This window comes from Acinonyx jubatus, chromosome E3 (genome assembly GCF_027475565.1).
Source record: "Acinonyx jubatus isolate Ajub_Pintada_27869175 chromosome E3, VMU_Ajub_asm_v1.0, whole genome shotgun sequence".
NCBI lineage: Eukaryota > Metazoa > Chordata > Mammalia > Carnivora > Felidae > Acinonyx > Acinonyx jubatus.
The window spans coordinates 11022617-11043922 of record NC_069398.1 but is presented as its reverse complement, the minus strand read 5'-3'; the positions used below and the strand labels follow the sequence as shown (position 1 = coordinate 11043922).

General features: G+C 41.9%; 1 protein-coding gene and 1 long non-coding RNA gene across 6 annotated transcripts in view; one reads left to right on the top strand and one right to left on the bottom strand.

Moving 5' to 3' along the window:
• IQCK (IQ motif containing K) overlaps nt 1-21306 on the bottom strand; it is a 122334-nt gene that overhangs the window by 34416 nt on the left and 66612 nt on the right. For all 5 annotated transcript variants that reach the window (XM_015067196.3, XM_027043138.2, XM_053213596.1 and 2 more), the window contains one exon: nt 2817-2928. In XM_015067196.3, the coding sequence (XP_014922682.2) occupies nt 2817-2928 (112 nt within the window). The remainder of the gene's footprint in view (nt 1-2816; nt 2929-21306) is intronic.
• On the top strand, nt 14630-17746 carry LOC113594816 (uncharacterized). The gene is made up of 3 exons (XR_003415259.2): nt 14630-14880; nt 15480-15636; nt 17538-17746. It is a non-coding gene; the product is annotated as an uncharacterized LOC113594816 (long non-coding RNA).

Sequence of the window (21306 nt, the reverse complement as noted above, 5' to 3'; positions counted from 1 at the left end):
CTCCTCTGCTAGATAAGAGTGGGTGTTTCCCCCAAGCCAAACCCTAATCCAGGGAAGGGAAGAGCCAAGAGAACACCTCAAAAAGGTTGAGGGTGGGGTGCCTGGGTGGCTCAGTCGGTTAAGCGTCTCACTTCAGCTCAGGTCAGGATCTTGTGGTTCATGAGTTTGAGCTCTGCATCAGACTCTGTGCTGACAGCTCAGAGCCTGGAGCCTGCTTCGGATTCTGTGACTCCCTCTCTCTTCCCCTCTCCTGCTCACACTCTGTCTCTCTCTCACTCTCTCAAAAATAAATAAAACATTATTATTATTTTTTTAATTGAGGATATCTCAGTATTTAGTTGAACATTTGCTTTAAGGGCAGATTGACATACAGATCATCCCCCATGCCTGTCTGAGAAGGTTCAGTGTGACCTGGGTAGACACACTGGGGCAGAGAGAAGGAGAACCATGGAGAGGTCTGCATGTCCACCCATGAGAGTAAGTCATGTGGACACTGGGAGGCAACTTGAACTATCTTCCTGATGCCTCAACAAAGAGGGCTGGCCACTAGGTAAGGAGATCCCCAATAGCAAAAGGCTGGGAATGGACTGGCAGAGGTGAGATCTGGGGTGGCGGTGGAAGAGGCAGAGACGGATCCAGATCCCCACAGGGGTGTTCTGCCACCTGTTGTTTCCCCCCAGGAAGAACGCATATGAAATACAGGAGTCAGAGAGTCAGCATGGAGATGCCTGCCCAAAGGACACAAATGGTAGCCTTAGCCGGAGAAGCAGTGGCAGCCAAAAGAGGATCACAACAGACAGTGATCTGTATCTCCCTCCTTCCCACCCGTCCCACTAGAGGAGAAAGGGATTCTGACAAGAAAAGTGTGGAAGTGTGAAAGATCTAATAGTTCTTTCCCTCACTCCCACCCCCACTGATGAAGGGTGGAGGGGGTTGGGTAAGATTTCAATGGGATGTGAGATTGAAATTTAAACTAGACTGGGCTTTCTGAAATTAGAGCATACAGAAAAGACATGGAATCCACCCAATATGCCATGAAGGGACTGGAAAGACAGATTCAAGAAGGCAGGATTGAAGACAGTTTCTGGGGAGAAGAGAAAGCTTTTGTTTAGACCCCACCATGTTGAGAGTGTTCAATAAATACTATTTCAAGGAGGCCTGGAAGATGAGAAGCAGCTGAGGATGGGTTATCTGGCAGAAAAAAAAAAGAAAGAAAGTACAGTGTCCTCTGGGTGAGGGAGGTATTGGCATATGGAAAGGACGGAAAAGTCTGGAGGGACTATAGCCTAGTGACAGGGGACAGGCTGGATGGGGAGTTGAGTTGAGAGGACTCAAAATATGGATGGCCTGTAGCCTGCTGAGGTGAGTAGGGTTATTTTTTCATAAATGGTAAAGTATTATGTATTTATTTAAAAGGTTCCAGGGGTGTCTAGATGGCTCAGTCAATTGAGCATCTGACTCTTGATTTTGGCTCAGATCGTGATCACAGGGTCATGGGATTGAGCCCCACATTCAGCTCCATGGTGAGCATGGAGCCTGCTTGGGATTCTTTCTCTCTCACTATCCCTCCCTCTGCCTCTCTCCCTAGCTCATGCTCTCTCTCTCTCTCTCTCTCTAAAATAAAAAAAAATTTTTTTTAAAGATTCCAACAGTGCACCTCTCCCTACCTCGTACAAATCCTAAAGGTTGTATCATTAATGTATTCTTCCAGGCTGTCTAGACGTCTCCGTGTTTCCATGTATATATTTTTAATATACGGATGAAAACTTACGGTTCTGCTATTTTTTCCACTTGATTATATATCACAAATCTCCTTCCATGTTGTTGGTTGAATAAATGATACTAAATCCATACCATGCACCTGTTAAACTTCATGATGCTGCTCTTTAGTTGTTGACCAGAATGACGTTCTGAATATGTTCAGTGACAGATTGTAACGATGTAAAATCCTATTTTTAACAAAATATCTATAGACACTCATTTGTACCTGTTTGTACCAGAAAAAGTATAGCAGGATATACACCAAAATATTAACAGTGGTGGAATTTCTGTTTTTTTCCCTGTTTTGGCTGTTGTTTTTTTTACTTTCTTTAAAATAAAAAATATATACATAATGTAAAATAAAAATAATAAAAAATAAAAAATATTTTGATAAAAATACATTAAGTCAATTCTAGACCCACATGGGGCTTGCACTCAACCTCAACCGAGATTAAGAGTCGCAGACTTTACTGACTGGGCCAGCCAGGTGCCCCTTGGTTGTTGTTTTTCTAATTTTCCTATTGTAAACAAATAGTAAATTAAAGTTTTATAACAAAAAATGTGGAAAGTAAATAGGACGAAATGGTGATGCTATTCTTTGTTCTTTGTATGTGTGTGTGTGTGCACGCGCGTGCACAAATGTGTGTGTGTGTTTAATTTCTCACAAAAGGGGAGAGAACAAGCATAAAGCATCATTTCAGTTCAGACACACAATCAACAACTTAAAAAAAAAAACCACCCATCACACTGATGGACACTGTATTTCCAAAATGAGGGGTTATCCTTGATGTCTTATAGCTTGAACAAAAAAGACATGCAAACACAAGATGACCCTGAATTTGTCCCTGAGTGAGGCAAATAGCCATATAAATTATATCACATCACCTCTGGCATTCTAGAGCAGAATCTTAATATGCAGCCACTTCCCCCCAACACAGACTGAGTTCCCTGCAGACACAAGGACCCCATAAGAACCCAGAGGGCTTCTTTCTGAGTCTGGGCTAAGACTCAGGTTTTTCCTAAATAAACTAAGGACTGTGAATCAAACAACTAACCTTTCTGTTCTTGTTTGGCCCAGAAAATCTTGACTTGCTGGTGAATGTGGTTGTCTTCACGCAGTTTCTTCTGCCACTGACGCAATTCTTGAATCTCAGGATCACACCGAACCTGGAAAATGCCCACAAAGCTTTAGTTTCTTTCCTACAACTTCTATACATTAGCTTGTTAACTCTGCATGGGAAATCCTTTACAAACCAACTGGAAATGCTTTAGGTTCTAAGTGAATCAGTGTTTTAAAGGATTTATCTAAACTCCTACAGCTTATGTAGTATTTGAGTGTAAATGACGTTGTGTGAAGATTTGCTATACTAATGGTAGGTTGAGAACATTCTAGATCTGTGCTCTTCAGCAGAAATACAAAGTAGCCTCATGTGAAATTTTACATTTCCTTGCAGTTCCATTTTAAAAAGTAAAAATAAGTTAGTGAGATTATTTTTAAGAACATATTTTATTTTGGGGCATCTGGGTGGCTCAGGTTAAGCGTCCAACTCTTGATTTCAGCTCAGGTCATAATCTCACCATTCGTGGGTTCGAGCCCCATGTTGGGCTCTGTGCTGACAGTGGCAGAGCCTGCTTGGGATTCTCTCTCCCTCTCTCTCTGCCTCTCCCCAACTCACACTCCCTGTCTCTCCCAAAATAAATAAACTTAAAAAAAGAATATATTTTATTTAACCTCAAAGATCTAAAATATTATTTCAACATGTAATCAATACAAAAATTATTTATGAAATATTTTACTCTCCATTTTCCATACAGTCTTCAACATCTAGTGTGTATTTTACAGTGACATCACAGCCCAATGTGGGCTAAACACATTCCAAGTGCTCAATAATCACACACAACTGGTGGCCAGTATATCGGTTCTAGAGGAATCACAGTCAATGTATTAGTTTAATACCAATTGACTAAGCGTCTACTGCAGACTGGGCTTTGTGCTATACCTTGGCAATAAACAGATTACTGATGATAATTTTAATTAAGTTTTAGTTTTATTATTCTGTAGCTCATATTTATTGAGCACTTAGGTCCCAGGCATTGTTTAAGTCTTTTACAAGACGTAACCATCAAAACAACCCAATGAGGCAAGAATGATTATGCCCATTTTATGGATGAGGAAACTCAATTGAAGCAGCTTGCTGAGTCACAGATCTAGGAAATGGTTTTGAGATTTCCAGCTGCTCTTGAGGGGCTGAGAATCTAGTAGGAGACATAGAGTACAAGAATAAGATCACCAAGGTGTGGTAAGAATAAGGATATCAGTGAGTACAAGGGAATACAGAAGGGGAACTGAGCTCAGCCTGGAGCAGTCAGGAAACACGTCATGGAGGAGATGACTCCTGGAGTGAGTTTTGAAGCATAAACTAGAGTTAGTCATGGAGAGAGAGTGGGTAGAGTGTCATGGTGGTCCAGTTCTGCCTTACTGTGATCATGTCACAAAGCCAGGGCCCACCCTCCTGCTTTTTCAAACAAACACTGGATCTTGAAACTTCCTGCTCTGGTCATTGGGATATAGGCTTCCTGGATGAGTTTCCAAAGGGTCCTGTTGTCCTCTAGAAGCCTCACATGGCTTTTTAGAACTAGGAACCTTAGGGAGCAATGTTGGGGTCAGGATGATCTCAGTCCCTTCCCTTCCAGAAAGATCCTTGGTTCTTTATGCAGACTGATCCCATGCACATCAGAGCACTACTCACCAAGAGGCATTTGGAGAAATGGCCTTAACAAACTCAAGAAAAATAAAGTCCTTCCTATTACTTCATTTCTCAGAGCATGGGGTGCCTTAGTTATCTTAAGAAAACTACTCAAGTGATTTTTTTTCCCAAGATAAAAAAGACTGTTTTCTTCTGAACTTCTAAATGGCAGCCACTCTTGTTTAAAGAAAAAAAATATATACAAATTATCTATAAATGTATATTTTTAAAATTATATATACAAAGTACTATGTATGCAAATACTTTATATGTATATCTTGTGTACACATGTATGTATAGTACTTTGTATATAATGTATACACATATATCAGCATAAAGTTATGCAAATTTCAGAGAGTAAAATGGCCCTTTATTAATGTCATAGAACATAAAGTAATTCCCCAAATCTTTTAAATTACAAACAAATGTTTTTAGTGTTTCCTAAAGTCTTATGTTCAAAAGATTAGGTACCTTCAACATCTCTGTTCTGAGGCTAAGCAAACTCAAACCCTCATGGGCAGCTAAAAAGGAGGTTATCCACATCTTTTCCAGGAACTTCTGTTTATCTGGATCCAAGCACGCAGAAACCCCCACATTTCTGCACCATGACAACTAATACTCATAATGCTAATAAAGATGAAAGATCTTCTGAACCACTAAACAAAGGTTAACACTAATTATAATCAGCAAGTTGACTAGATTTTATTGTAGTCAAATTCTTTCTGTATAACTGATGTATTCGTATAGTTTGGAAGAAGACACAGAGTGTGGGTTCCTCTAGGAAGGAAGTAAAATGGGGGAGGGAGCTTTAGCTTTTTACTCCATATTTTTCTGGATTGGATTGTTTGGGACCTTTACAAAGAGCACATATTGTTTTAGGAATACAAGTGTTTAAATTTTAAATTAACAGGCTGCTGAGAGGCAAACAAGAGTTCTTTAACTTAAGAATAACTGATGAATTTCCCCGACAATCCCCTGAACTCTCAATTACCTTAATATTTAACAAACAGAAACACCATTTCCTTCATCATTCCAGAAGGCTACAGATGTTCTCAGGATTCTGCTGACCAGTTTAGGGTGATTTTCCTCTGTCTGGCCAGAGACCCTTCATGTTTTTCTTGATTTCCTTCATTTGGAAAGCAAGGACTGCTATTTACTAAAGTGGAGCATGGCAGCCTTGTTAGTTAACTTCTCATTACCAGGAAAGCCTGGATCCCCAGAGAAGGCTTTTGTGAGCCCTGGGGAAAGCATGCACCCATTGAACAGGGCTAATCCCGGTCATTATAGTCATGATTACAGAATCAATTTAAATGGCAGTGGCTGTGCCAATCAGCAAATACCGTAGAGTGCAGTGTAATGTTTAACACATCAACAGTTTCATTGCTTTTAAAAAAAGAAGTCTCCTTTACGAGTGGCTTCCTACTTTTACTTGTTTAAATTACCACATGGAGTCCATCTGCTCTTCCAAGATACGCACACCGAGTAATATACACATTATTGTGTACTTGACTAAGCCAAGAAAGAAAACTCCATTAAGTGGAAGTGAATTTTTTTAAAAAAAAATGCCCATGAACCAATCAAATTCTCCTAATTATCTATTACTCTGATGAAAGCCAAAACAGGACACCATATTGGTTAAGAAATCCAACTCTCTATCGGAAAGACTGAAGTTGAATCTCAGCTCTGCAAATGACAAGCTGAGGAACCTATGAGCAAGTTACTTAAACTGTCTGAGCCTTGATTTCCTCTCCTGTAAAATGGAGGTAGTATACATATTTCCTTCATTGCACTGGTGTGAAAACAAGATGAGATATTGTCTGATCCATAGTAAGCCCTCCCTGTTTTAGCAATTTCTTACATCAACTAATAAAGTAGTAAGAATAATCTGAGTTCAGCTCTGGGGTTGCATCCTACAACCACTGGTAGGACACGGAGCCAACTGGCTGAAGAGCCAGTGATTCATAAAATTGGAAGTGAGGTCTCTTCCCAAGGGCTTACAGTTTATTGAATACATAAATGATCTTACAATTATATAACTGTAGGCATTACTCAACCAGTAGAGAGATATCAGGGCCGTAGGATGGTGACTGCAGGCAGGGAAGAAGAGAGGGGCCCTATGGCTGGGACTTGGAAATTACCCTTCATACTTCTGAATTCCTCTTAGCTCAGTTGTTTTCTTTGCTTCTTGGCAAAACAGACAATAACATAGCAACGCCTATTTTCTCTGGAGGATTCCTTGGGGTTTTTCTAGTTGCTTTGGAGGAAGAAACTTTCAGTATAGTACAGTTCTTGGAAAGATGCTGGAGAAACAACACAACGGTCAGCACTTCAGTCGTGTTGGCAAGAGTCAGCCTCCAACTGGGTGTGAGACACCTCAGAAGGTCCTTACCACATCCTTGCCATGACTTGATGTACTAACGATGATACTGAAGGATTTTATACCCGGGAAAAGTGGATTTCAACAAGAAGGAAATATATGTTTGCAAATTCTCTTGCAAATACCTAATGAAATATTCACAGTTCCCAACTCTCTCATATGTTCCATTTTCTCTCTGCAAGTAAGCTTCATTTCTTCATTTCTTCTTTATTTCTTCTCAGATCTTTGGCAAAATGAAACAAAAGTTGGTTTCTCATTCTGGTAGTTATGAGTGTTCCATATTGTTTTTAGGAACAAATTATAAAAACCTGTAGATATAACATATTTCCTGGCATTGTGGAAGTGTCCCAGACATTCATCCGTACTAAGATAGTATGCCTCTTAGAAGTTGCTGGGGGCTTTCAGGGAGGAGCAGAAATGTGTTCTAGAGAAATATATACTTTTTTAACTTTTTAAGAGAGAGAGCGTGCAAGCAGGGGAGGGGGCAGAGGAAGAAAGAGAGAGAGAGAGAGAGAGAGAGAGAGAGAGAGAGAGAGAGAATATTAAGCAGGTTCCACACTAAGTGTGGAGCCTGATGTGGAGCTCAATCCCACAACCCTGGGATCATGACCAGAGCCGAAATCAAGAGTTGGACACTCAACCTACTGAGCCAACCAGGCGCTCCTAGAAAAATATTTTTTAAACAGTGGGTTCAGCACTTTAGCGAGTAGTAAATTCACTTTAGTGGGTTGTGAATAACATTTTAAAAAGTCTAATCCAATAGAAAATACCAGATATTCTTTTATCATTAAGGACCCACTTTATCTCTGAAAATGTTTTTTTCTTTCAAAGTCTATTTTATCTGATGTTAAGAATGCAAGATCACTTTCCTTTTGGTTGGTATTTGTGCCGTATATCTTTTTCATCTCTTTACTTTCAACTATTCTGGATCATTTTGTGTTACCTGTACCTCTAGCATAGAGGCAGATTTCTTTTTAATCCAATCTGAAAAATCAGAGTTTATTCTATTTACACTTATTGTGATCAGTAATATTTTATTAATCTAATTCACCAAATGTTTTTATTTATCATGCTTTTACGTTTTTTTCCTTTCCTGCTTTCTATTGCATTGGATTTTCTTTTTTTTTTTAAGATTTTATTTTTTTAAGTAATCTCTACACCCAACATGGGGCTGGAACCTACAAACCCGAGATCAAGAGCCGCACACTCTACCACTGAGCCAGCCAGGCACCCCGAATTAGATTTTTGTATTCCATTTTTCCCCTTCCACTGATTTGTTAGTTCATATTATATATTTTTTGAATATGTCATTATAATGTAATAACTTAAAGTAAAAAATGAGTCTGTCCAACCTCCCCTGAAGCACTTACGGGACTTTAGAAGACTTTAACGTCCCACTCTCATCTCTCATGATTGTTGTCCAGTATTTTAGTTTCCCCTCATTTATTCCCCCACTGGTGTGTGTATATGTGTGTGTTGTGTGTATATATGTATACATATGTGTATATATGTATATATGCACATGCAGTATATGTACATAAGTGTACATGTGTGTGTATGTGTATATATATATATATGTGTGTGTGTATATATAAAATAGTCAATGTCTATTTAGATGTAGCAGCTTCCTCATTCACTATTGTTTCTTGCATTCTGCTCCCACTCCTTCCTTGTGGATTCAATTTCCTTCTAACTCAAGTACATCATTTAGTAGTTCCTCCAGTGAGAGATGTGTTTGAAAATGTATTTAGCCATTGCTCTTGGATGATAATTTAGTAAATTGATTAATAATAAGTTGATTAATAAAATGATAATTTAGTAAATAATAAATAATAAATCTATTATTAGATAATTAATTTAATATAATTCTCTGTTGAATGTTACTTTCCCATAGAGTTAGAACACACTTCACCGTTTTCTGGCATGTGCTACTGCTGCTCAGTAATTTTTTTTTAAGTTTACTTATTTATTTTGAGAGAGACATAGTGTGAGCAGGGGAGGGGCAGAGAAAGAAGGAGAGAAAGAGAATCCCAAGCAGACTTCATGCTGTTAGCACAGAGCCAATGCAGGGCTCAGACTCACAAAATCATGAGATCCACACCTGAACTGAAACCAATAGTCAAATGCTTACCCAACTGAGCCACCCAGGCAGTCCTGCTGATCTGTAATCTTTTCTTTTAATTTTTTTTAATGTTTATTCGTTTTTTGAGAGAAAGAGAGAGCATAAGTGGGAGTGGGGCAGAGAGAGAGAGGGAGACACAGAATCCAAAGCAGGCTCCAGGCTCTGAGCTGTCAGCACAGGGCTTGAACTCATGAACCACGAGATCACGACCTGACTGAAGTTGGACACTTAACTGACTGAGCCACCCAGGCGCCCCTGATCAGTAATCTTGATCAGTCTCATTGTTCTTCCTTCGTAGGCAATCCTTCTTTCAAAACAGTTTTAAGACTTCCTCCTTGCTTGTGGCATTCCAGTTTCACCAGGTAGCATTTTGCTGTGATTCTGTCCTCATGTATCTAGTTTGGGATTCATGTTTCTTCAACTTTGGGATATTCTCACCCAAAGATCTCTATCAACACTGCTTCTCACCCACTCATTCTGTTGTCACCCTCTGCAATTTCTATTAGACTTGTGTTTGACCTTCTCCTTGTCTCAACTGCTTTCCCCATTTTCCCACTCTATCTCCCTGCTGCCTTCTTTCTCCCAGATCTCTCTCTGAATAGTAATTACTCCTCCAGCTGTGTCTGTCTACTATTTAATGCACACCCAAAATATGGTCCATGGATCAGCACCATTGGCATTACTTGAGCTCATTAGACATGCAAATTCATGGGTTCCACCTAAGACCTATGAAGTCAGAACTGAATAGAGAGGGGCCAGGAATCTATGTTTAACAAACTCTCCAGGTGATTCTGAAGCTTACTGGAGTTTGAGAAGCATGGCGTTAGCCTGTTTGCTAATTTGTTTTCTTTTCTTTTTTTTTTTTAAACTTTTTTAAATGTTTATTTATTTATGAGAGACAGTGAGTGTGTGTGAGTGGGGAAGGGGCAGACAGAGGTGGGGACAGAGGATCTGAAGCAGGCTCCACGCTGTCAGCACAGAGCCCAATGTGGAGCTCGATCCCATGAAACGTGAAATCATGACCTGAGCCAAAGTTGGATGCTCACCAACTAAGCCACCTAGGTGTCCCTAAATTGTTTTCATTTATAGAGGTTGTACTTAGTTCTTTTTCAAATCTGATCCTTTTTTTTCTTACTCCCCTATTTAGCAAGGCTTATATTCTTTAAAAAAACTTTTTAGTATATTTCTATAATCATCTTAAATGTACTTATTTCACAGTCTCAAATTGCCACCCTTGAGGCCTTGGATTCTCCAGTTGGTTGTACTTACTGGCTGTCCCCCCCCCTTCCCCTGCCTCCATTCCTTGTTGGTTTATTTTTTATTATAAGCTCATAGTCACTGAGGGCCCTAGTTCCATTTCCAGGTCTGAGGTCATGTTTTTTATGCAGGAGTCAATACAGGTTTTTTTTAAACATCAGATAGTAAATATTATTTTTTAATTTTTTTAATGTTTATTCATTTTTGAGAGAGAGAGAGAAAGAGAGAGAGAGAGAGAGAGAGAGAGCGAGCCAGTGGGGGAGGAAGAGAGAGGGAGACACAGAATCTGAATCAGGCTTCCGGCTCTGAGCTGTCAGCACAGGGCCCAACACAGGGCTCACAAACCGTGAGATCATGACTTGAGCTGAAGTCAGACACGTAACCACTGAGCCATTCAGGTGCCCCAATATTTTTGGCTTTATGGGCCATATAGTGTCTGTCCCAATGACTCTGTCATTATAGCACAAAAAAAATCATACACAATATGTATTTTTAAAAATGGGCATGGCTGCATTCTAGTAAACTTTATTTAAACAGTGGGCCAGAGTTGGTCCACAGGCTATAGTTTGTCAGCCCCTGCTCTTATCCTTAAGTGGGCATTAGAATTGTAGCCCCCAGGGGCGCCTGGGTGGCTCAGTTGGTTGAACGTCCAATCATCTTTGGCTTAGGTCATGATCTCACAGCAGTCTGGAGCCTGCTTTGGATTCTGTGTCTCCCTCTCTCTGCCCCTCCCCCGCTTGTACTCCACCTCTCTGTCTCTCAAAAATAAACATTAAAAAAAAAAAAAAAAAAGAATTGTAGCCCCAAGCTTCCCTTGGTGCCCCTTCCATTTTTCTGCATGTATTGCACACACATTATTCCTTTAAGACAATTCTCTAAATTTACCTGATGATATTGAGATCACTTAGGGCACTTGTTAAAAGTGGAATCTCACGGGGGCTCCTGGGTGGCTCAGTCGGTTAAGCATCTGACTCTTGATTTCGGCTCAGGTCATGATCTCACAGTTCATGAGTTTGAGCCCTCTGTCAGAGGCTTGGGATTCTCTCTCTCCCTCTCTCTCTGCGCACCTCCTCCCCAACCCAATAAATAAACATGAAAAAAATAGAATCTCAGGCTCTTGCCTTGTAGGCTCTGATTCATTGCATGTGAGGTGGAACCAACATGTATGTTTAGCAAGAACCCCAGGTGATTCTGATGATCTGAAGAGTCTGAAACTGCTCTAACCAAAGAATATGTGAAGAATGAACTTAATGTTGAGACTGACATCTGCTTTAACACCCGCAGATTTTTATCTCAGTTCTTACACAATGCCACGTTGATTATTCAAATTCTTAAAATCAGAGTCAAGAAGGACTGCTCAGGCTATTAGTGTGTGGTCAGGAGACAGGATCTGTATGACTCATGAACAGCAACTGCTTTTTGGTGGGGTCGTCTTTTCAGTGCAATTCTAGAAAGGCCTTCTCCTAGGAAGCCACGCCTATTTTTTTATACTAAAGTTCCTTGAACAATAATATCATATTGCAGTATATACTTGGAAAAAGCGGAATTTCCCCCAACAGCTCGGGGATGACAGTTGAGATAAAGTTCATCCAACTTTCCTTAGTACTTGTTTACCCAAATAATCAGCGAATTATTAAGTTGCAAAAGTATTTAAGGGATTCGATGAACTTTCCAATGATTTGTGAATTACAGCCAAGTGAATGATGTCAAAGACCATATTATTGCACAATGCTTTGATCTTCTTCTTACCATTGATACCCGTAACTGACATTTATAGTTATGGCTGCCCAGATGTTTCTAATGTGCAGTCAAGGTTGAGAGCCACTGCTCAAAATTATAGACACTTCACCCCTCCACCAGTGGCTCTCAAAGTGGGGTCCTTAAACTAGCAGCTTCAACATCTCTTGAGAGCTAGTTTGAAATGTAAGTGCTCAGGCCCTGTTGCAATCCTACTGACTCTGATACTCTGGAGTTGAGGCCCAGCAATCTGTGTGTTTAGGAGGCTTTCCAGATCATTCTGATGTAGACTACTGTATGAGAACTGTTGCATTGTTCCCCTAGTGAACCCAGCTCCCTGGATCCTTGCCCCTTGGAAAACTGTACCACTCTTCTCATTAAGCAGGGGAGTCTAGCCCCCCCTCTTTCTTTTTTTTTTTAAATTTTTTTAACATTTATTTATTTTTGAGAGACAGAGAAAGACAGAGCATGAGTGGGAGAGGGGCAGAGAGCGAGAAGGAGACAAAGAATCTGAAGCAGGCTCCAGGTTCTGAGCTGTCAGCACAGAGCCTGATGCAGGGCTTGAACCCATGAACCGTGAGATCATGACCTGAGCCGAAGTCGGATGCTCAACCGACTGAGCCGCCCAGGCGCCCCTATCCCCCCTCTTTCGAATCTAGGTGAGCCTCATGACTTGCTTTGATCAATAGAAGGTAACTGAAGAGCTGCTGTGCAAGTTTCAGAGTCTGGGCCTCAAGAAGGCTTGAAGCTTCCATTTCTAGAATGTTTTTTCCATAATGTAAGGAAACTGGTCTGGCTCACTGGAGGATGACAGGCCATGTGGAAGAGAACTGAAGAGCCCCAGACATGTGCCTGGGGCCACCTTGGAACTTCCAGCCCAGCCCAGGAGGTCATCTAGGCCAAGAATACCACAGAGCTGCTGGAGAGGTCCATCATGGCCAAAGGGTGCATGCTGAAAGTGCTAGAGATGAGGTTGGAGCGCCAGACTCAGAGCCCCAGTGGGGAGCCATGTAGGGACATCCCACACACAGTTGAAGGTCCTGAATGCAGCATTCACCATTAAATGCACCAACCGAATGCAGCCATGTGAGTGAGTAGAGGAGAAATCAGCAGAAGAACTACCCAGTTATCCCAGAGGACTGTGAACAAGAATCAGTTGCTGTGGTTTAAGTCACTAAGATTGAGCAGCAGGAGGGCTTATATTACAGCTGTACAATTTACCCACATACTTTGCCTTGAAGGGAAATTGATTAGCCCTTTAAAGAGAAACACTCTGGAAAAGTTGTAATTTTGGCCAGTACTACCACCAGGCAGAGTATTGGGTGCATCAGATGCAACTAATACATAGGGCTGGCTTCACGGGCACCCTGTACAGTCACACAGGCCCTGTGCTTAGAAGGGCCTTACATTGTTTTCACACCCTTGTTGTCACCATCTAGAAATTCTTAAAACTTTGAACCAAGGGCCCTGTGTTTTTATTTTACACTAGGCCCTGCAGATTATGAATCCAGTCCCACCAATACATAGTTCCGTCATTTATTCATCACAACACCCCCCAGAATTTGGCTTATCAGTTTTCACCACGTATTTGGGATGCGTTGCGACTCAGCAAATAAAAAGGGGGGCGGGAGTTGCAGACTGTCTGGCCACAGACATAGCATGGCATAGCATTTTCTGAGCATATTAAGGAAAATCCACTTGCAGAAATAAACCAGAGTATATTTAAACAACCACAGGACGAGGCAGGGGGAAGGGGAAGAGACTGGCCTGGGAAGCTAGGCCCCAAGCAGGCTAAACTCACTATTAATAGTGCTGTGGCCTATTTTGGCCTGCCCGGTGGCCCTGAAAATTGCCCTGAGAACTGGGCCTGGAAAATGACTGTGGAAATCAGGTGCCTTCATTCTGGGGTATCACTGGAACCATGCTGGGCACAGACAGAGGTCTTTCTGACAAGCTCAAGGACATTTTGCAAAACAGGATTTTCTTTGACAGGGAATTAAAAAAAAAAAAAAATAAGGTTGGGACACCTGGGTGGCTCAGTCAGTTAAGCATCTGACTTCAGCTCAGGTCATGATCTCATGGTTCGTGGGTTCAAGCCCTGCATCAGGCTCTGTACTGATGGCGTGGAGCCTGGAAACTTCTGTGTGTTTCTCTCTCTCTCTCTGCCCCTCCCTTGCTTGTGCTCTCAGTCTCTCTCTCAAAAATAAATAAATAAACTGGAAAAAACATTAAGGCAAACTATCAGGAAATGATCGGGAATATTAGGGAAGAAAACGCATTGATGAGATCAAGTCAATAAGGAACTAACAGGAAACCCTAACCATGTGTTAGGCACTATGCTAAGCACTTAACATACACCATTTCATTTATACCCTCACATATAACTCTGTGAAGGCAGCACTATTACCCCCATTTTACAGGAAAGAAAACTGAGGCTTGGGAAAATGTGACCTTATTAAAGGTCACAGGGTTGATGAGCCAGGATTCAAACCCACATCATGGTACTCCAACTACTCAGGCTGTCCCCTACAGCTCTTTCTCTCAAACTTTCGTATGCAAAGACTCACCTGGGAATCCTGTTAAGATACAGATTCTGATTCTAGAGGTATGGGGTGGGGCCTAGATTCTGCACTGCCAACGATTTGTCACGTGACGATGACCCCACTGGTCCTCAGACCCCAATTTGAGTAGCAGGGATGTGGATATTACAATAGTTTTCCTGCTTCTACTTCTAACCTCCTACAGTTTGGTTTCTCTACAGCAGCCTGCGTTATTGTGTTCGTTTCCCCTGCTGCACAGTAAGTGACCTCCCAAAATTTGGCAGCTCACAATGGCAATGAACACTTATCTCACACAGCTTCTGAGGCTCAGAAATCCAGGTGAGGCCCAGCTGGGTGGTTCTGGCTCAAGGTCTCTCACAAGGTTGCAACTAGGATGTTAGCTGGGCCTGTAGTCACCTGAAGGTTTGGTGGGGCTGGAGGAGCTGCTTCTAAGATGGTTCACTCATGTAGCTATTGGGTGGAGGTCTCAGTTCTTGTATGTGGGTGTCTCTGTAGAGCTGCTCGTGACATGGCAGCTGGCTTCTCCCAGAGTGAATGATCCAAGACAGACAGAGAGAGAGAGAGAGAGAGAGAGAGAGAGAGAGAGAGAGACCAAGGCTGCAATGTCATTTATAACCTAATATTGGAAGTGGCATGCCATTCTTTCTGCCATATTCTATTGGTTACACATATCAACCCTGGTATAGTTGTGGGAAGGGATGCTTCAGAAATGAGAATACCAGGAGGTGGGGATCACAGGGGAGTCATTGTGGATGCTGGCCTGATGGAAACTAAGTGAGAGAATGCCTCTCTTCTCAGCTTCATTGATGTTGGCCTTGGCCATGTGACTTGCTTAGGCTACTGGAATGAGTGGGGAAGTGGCACGTCCCAGACTAGGCCTTAAGACTTGTGTGTGTTTTTCCTCACCCCTTTGAGAGCTTTTGATCTCTGATGTAAAAAGAACATGGCCTTGGCAGCTGCTGATCTCAGAAGAATGACAGACCCTGGACAAAACTACATAGAACCCAACAGCCTAGAGCCAAGTGCAGCCAAACACAATTTGGAACAGCTGAAATCTGGCTGGTCTGCTGGCATGTGAGTAGGAAATAAATGTATGTTGTGAGCCACTGAGTTTTGGGGTGGTTTGTTAAGCGGCATTATTGTGACAATAGCTAGCTGACACACTTCTTGACATTATATTATGTATTTATTTTTATCTGTATAGTCTATGGCAAGAATGCCAGTTCCATGAGGGCAGGGACTTGGTCTTATTCCCTGCAGTACTCCCAGCATCTAGACCAATGCCTGCCTGCCCCATAGCAGGTACTCAATAAACACTAGTGAGTGAATATCAGTGAATGAATTGATCTAATTGTAGAGCATGCCTGCTTAACCTTTATGCTATTAGACTGCCTTCGAGTTAGCCTAGAAAATTACCAAGTATTAGAAAAAGAATTGTCTTGAATACGAGTTCTAGGCAGCATACCCTTTACAGAGAAAATGGGACATGCACCAAGTTGTCTGCCACTGTCTCTGTGCCAGACGCCATCCCTCTTCACCTGGGCCACCCAGGTCACCCCGGACTTCACCCAGAAGCGGACCCTGGAGTCACCCAGAAACCACAATCACCCTCTGCCTGAGAATGGAAGCGCTGCTTTAAATGACACTGGCTTACCTGGTTGGGCGGCTGTCCCCAGGGGAAAGCCAGAGTGATGGCTAATGACGCACACAAAGAGAGGAAATCACCCCCCCCCACCCCTGCCCTGAACAGCTGCACCAGGAGACACCCCCCTCTGGAAAGGAGGAAGAGGAAGTCAAGAAAGCTGTAAAGCTGACTAACAATCTGGGGAAGGCAACAGTCACAAAAAAGCAGAAGGAAAAAGGCTGGCCCTTAAGTCACTAATTGTTGGGCTGGCTGACAAAATACAAATCAATACCCACTCCTCAGGTTTTCCTCAGGTCCTGCCACTTCAGGGCTCACTTTGGGTTGGGAATATCTTGAATGCGAAACTGGCCAAATTCGTACCTTCCAACTACATGAACAGTGTGTTTTCCTTCAAATACAAATGCTCAGCGGGCACCTGGGTGACTCAATGGGTTGAGCATCTGACTTTGGGTCAGGTCATGACCTCACGGGTTCATGAGTTCGAGGCCCACATCAGGCTCACTGCTGTAAGTGCAGAGCCCTCTTCAGATCTTTTGTTCTCTTTTCTCTCTGCCCCACATCTGCTTGTACTCTCTCTCTCAAAAATTAACATTAAAAAACCCCACAAATACAAATGCTCAGAATAGATCTACGTGTGCTGATGTGGAAAGCTATCCTCAATGCTAAAAGAAAGGCAGGACTCAGGATGTAGAGTGTGTGCCCATATTTATAAAAAACACAATAAATATACATAAATGTTCACATGTACAAAAGAAAAACACTAAAAAGACACACACCAAATTGTTAACAGTGGTTTTATCTGGGAGACAGGTTTAGAGTAGGACAAGAATGGAGAGTTCCACATTTAACTTTAAAGTACTTGTTATAAAAAATAAAAAAATAAAAAAAATAAAGTACTTGTTATATATAAACTATAAGGTACCACCTGGGTGGCTCAGTCAGTTAAGTGTCCAACTTCAGCTCAGGTCACAATCTCACAGTTCACAAGTTCAAGCTCTGTGTTGGGCTCTGTGCTGACAGCTCAGAGCCCAGAGCCTGTTTCAGATTCTGTGTCTCCCTCTCTCTCGGTCCCTCCCCACTCTGTCCCTCCCTTGCTCGCACTCTGGCTCTTTCTCTCAAAAATAAAAAAAAATTTTTTTAATTAAAAAAAAGTACTTGTTATGGACTGAATGTGTTCTCCTCAAATTGTAGCCCCCAACATGATGAGATTAGGGAGTGGTAATTAGGATTAGATGAAGTCACCAGGATAGGATCCTCATGACGGGATTAGTACTCTTGTAAGAGGAAATCAGAGAACTTGTTCTTTCTGTCTCTCTCTCTCTGCCATAAGTGGACACAGCAAGAAGGCAGCCATCTGCAAGCCAGGAAGAAGTTTCTCACCAGACACCGAATATGCCGGCACCTTGATCTTGAGGCTCCCAGCCTTCAGAACTGTAAGAAATAAATGTCTGTTCTTAAGTTCCCCGATCTGTGGCATCCTGTTATACAGCAGCCCAAGCTAAGACATTATTTCTGTATGGATTTTGTTTACCGTGACTATCTTCCATTTTATAATAAAAATATCAATGAAAGACTTTTTTCATACAAAGATGGCCATCCATTTCCATACCCAAACTGACATGCTCCTCCTTGCAATATGTTCTGAGGTGGTCAGATGTGGTTGTAAAAGGACCTCTTGTTTCATATGACGTTTGCCAGTGACAAGGAGGCCTCTCCTCCATTGCTCTGAGGTGAGGACTGTTATTGAATCCTTGACGCCATGCCTCTGCTTGCCTTGTCCTTTTAGTTACATCAGTGTTTACTTGCCGCAAATTAGTGCTGACTTAACCCATCCGGCAGAAGATCGTGGTCTACAGCCATGCCCAGATCTACCCACATCACCACCCCTCGGGAATGGGTGTGTTTATCCCACTTCTCGTCTCCATCTGCTCCTTGGCGTTCCAGCTACTCTCATACCTCAAGCAATCTTCTAATAGCACACATAAAATTGACAGAGAAAGACTACTCTCTCCATCTGCTCTTGAAAACCTCTCTGATGTGTTTAGGAAACAGAACCTCAAATAGGGTACTTTTCAAATAGGGAAGACACTGATAGATAATTACACCCATAGTGATACCATTCATTTCTGCAGCTAGAATTCACAGGACACTTTCTTGTGTGGTGCCACTGAAGAACATTTTGATCTTCATGCTAACGTGGTGAGCTGGGCAGCTATCATCAGTCTCAAAGAGAAAGAAACTGAGATTCCGAGGATAGTGATTTGCACTGGATCATCTAGTAGATAGGTAGCAAAGTGGATTCCAATTCACTGGTGGGTCTTAAATCTGGCTGTACATTAGTGTCACGTCAGGGGTCTTTTAAAAACTGCCAATCTCTTATTCTCACCCTGGCCAGTTGAACAAAAATCTCAGGGGAATGAGGCCTTGGGTATTAGAATTTAAAAAGAAAATCTTTCCAAGGATGACCTTGATATACAGTGAGGCTTGAAACCATTGCAATCCATAGGTAATAGATAAGCCAGTCTTTTGTTAAACTCACATGTGCTAATTCATCACCAGGATTAAGAGCTCTCTCTTATTGGGGTGCTATATTGGGGTGCTATATCACTCAACAGTAAAAAGGAAGAGACTACTGATCTCCACAACCACATGCAGGAACCTGATGCATCAGGTCCAGTGAAGGAAGGAAGCCAGATACAAAGGCTATATTTTTTATGATTCCATTTATCTGACATTTTGGAAAAGGCAAAACCAGAGGGGCAGAAAACAGATCAGTGAGTATCCAAGGCTGGTGGTAGGGACAGGGGTTAACTACAGAGGGACAGCCTGAGAGAATTTTGGGAGATGATATAAATGTTTCTATGCCTTGATTACGGGGGTAGTTACACTATATGCAGTTGTCAAGACTGAAAGACTATACACAACAAAAAGTAAATTTTACTGTATGTAATATATATCTTGAGAAACTTGATTAAAAAACACGTATACACAAAATGAGATTTACTACACACCCACTAAAATGGCTAAAACTAAAAAAGACTGACCATACTAAGTACTGGCAAGGACATAGAACAATGGGAACTCTCATACATTTCTAGTAAGAATGCAAAAAATAAAAATAAAAATAAAAGAGAGAGATGGGATTCTGAGGACAGTCAGACCTGGGCTTAAACTCTGGCCTTACCACTTATCACTGTGTGATGTTGGGCAAGTCACTTAGGGTTTCTAGGCCTTGGTTGGTTCATCTACACATGAGATAATAGTAGTACCTACCTGCCTACTTTATAGGATCAGCATAAAGCATAAAGGAGATAATGCTTGTAAAACACTTAATCCAGTGCCTGACACACAGCAAAAGAAGCAATAACACTAGATTTTGCTATTCTTCTTCTTTTTTTTTTAATTAATTAATTTATTTTGAGAGAGAGAGAGAGAGAGAGAGTGTATATGCACATGCACACAAGCATGCAAGCTGGGGAGGGGCGGAGAGAGAGGGAAAGAGAGAATCCCAAGCAGGCTCCATGCTGTCACTGCAAAGCTCAACATGGGGCTCAATCCCATGAACCCTGAGATCATGACCTGAGCTGAAACCAAGAGTCGGATGCTCAACTGAATGAGCCACCCAGGTGTCCCTAGGTTTTTGCTATTCTTAACATTATTATCATTCTTCTTGTTATTGCTTCCTCTGAGCTCATCAAGAGGTGGATGATGTTTCTAAAGCACCCAGCACTGTTCTTGGCAAGTCGAAGGTCCTCAATACACATCTGTCAAATGAGAGAGTGAACATATGGAGCCACACGTCAATGGAGGAAGTAGGCCTCTATTTGAGTGGAACCGGCAGAAGGGATACCCACAGCCATCCTTGGGGGCACTCCACTTCACATGCTAGAGGTCTAATATCGGGATCCCCACCTAAAACCAAGACCTCCAGAATGTTGAGAAGTACAGAAGTTTTACTCTACTTTATCAACTCGTATACATGACCTAGATAGCTTATAAACATTCTCCATGTGTTAGAAAATGCTCACAACCAATTTTACTATGGAGGAGGTTCACAAATACCTGCAATACAGCCTAAAGGAAAGGGCATTTGGGGATCTTCTGGTTGGGAAGGTAAGGTGATAGTGAAACTGAAAAATAGACTGAAAATGTATTCATGGGCCAGCAAACACCAAGAAGATTCCTTAAGAAGATAAATCTGTCTATGTGGAGTTCCCACTAGAGGAACTGTGGGCAGAGATTTCTTATCAAATCACAAAGGTCGTGACCAACCCTCTGAGGCTATCAAGAGATGGCTGTGCACCATCAAGAGGAAAGCTGAGGGTAATCTGATGCAACGCCCATTTTTAGCATTCCTTTTGCACAATACAATGTCTGACTTTTGCCAGGGAAGTCTGCCCACCTGTCAGGAGATATCAGCACTCAGGACAGAAATTCCGAATGAAGACAATCTTTTCTGTCCAATACTCAGATGAATTAAACACACCCCATTAGCTTTCAGCTGGTGCTCTCCTTTCAAGCCTGTTTGGGGGACCGTAATTTCCCCTCACACACTTCATTTCTTCACCTTACGAGGCTTGGTGCAGAGGTGGTTCACAAAGTCCAATGCTAAAATGAATACACTTTTCTCAAGAGTGATCTCTTGGGGATTAACAAGCACAGCTGTTGAGTTCAAGGATCCTGGTACAAAAGTACCTTCCCACAAAAGTCTGTGTGTAAGTGCCTGTGTCGATCCCAGAGAAGGGCTTTTAAAATGGAACAGAACAGTTTGTTCTTCTTTGTTTTCAAATGCCTTCATTAGAGAGATAATTTAAGGGATTCAGTTATTCACTAAAATATTTATTATGTACCTAGTATGTGCCAGACAGTGTTCTAGGGGCTGGGGATACAGGATGAACAAGTCAAGCAACCTCTACCCTTACAGAGCTCACATTCCAGTCAGGATGACAGGCAAGAGACAAACAAGTGAATATTCAGTATGATGTCAGGTGATTGGTAAGTGATAGGCAGAAAACAAAGCAAAGTAAGAAGCTGGAGAGTGATGAGGGGGTGCCATTTTGGAAAGGGTGACCAGAACAGATATTCAAGAAGAATCCTGA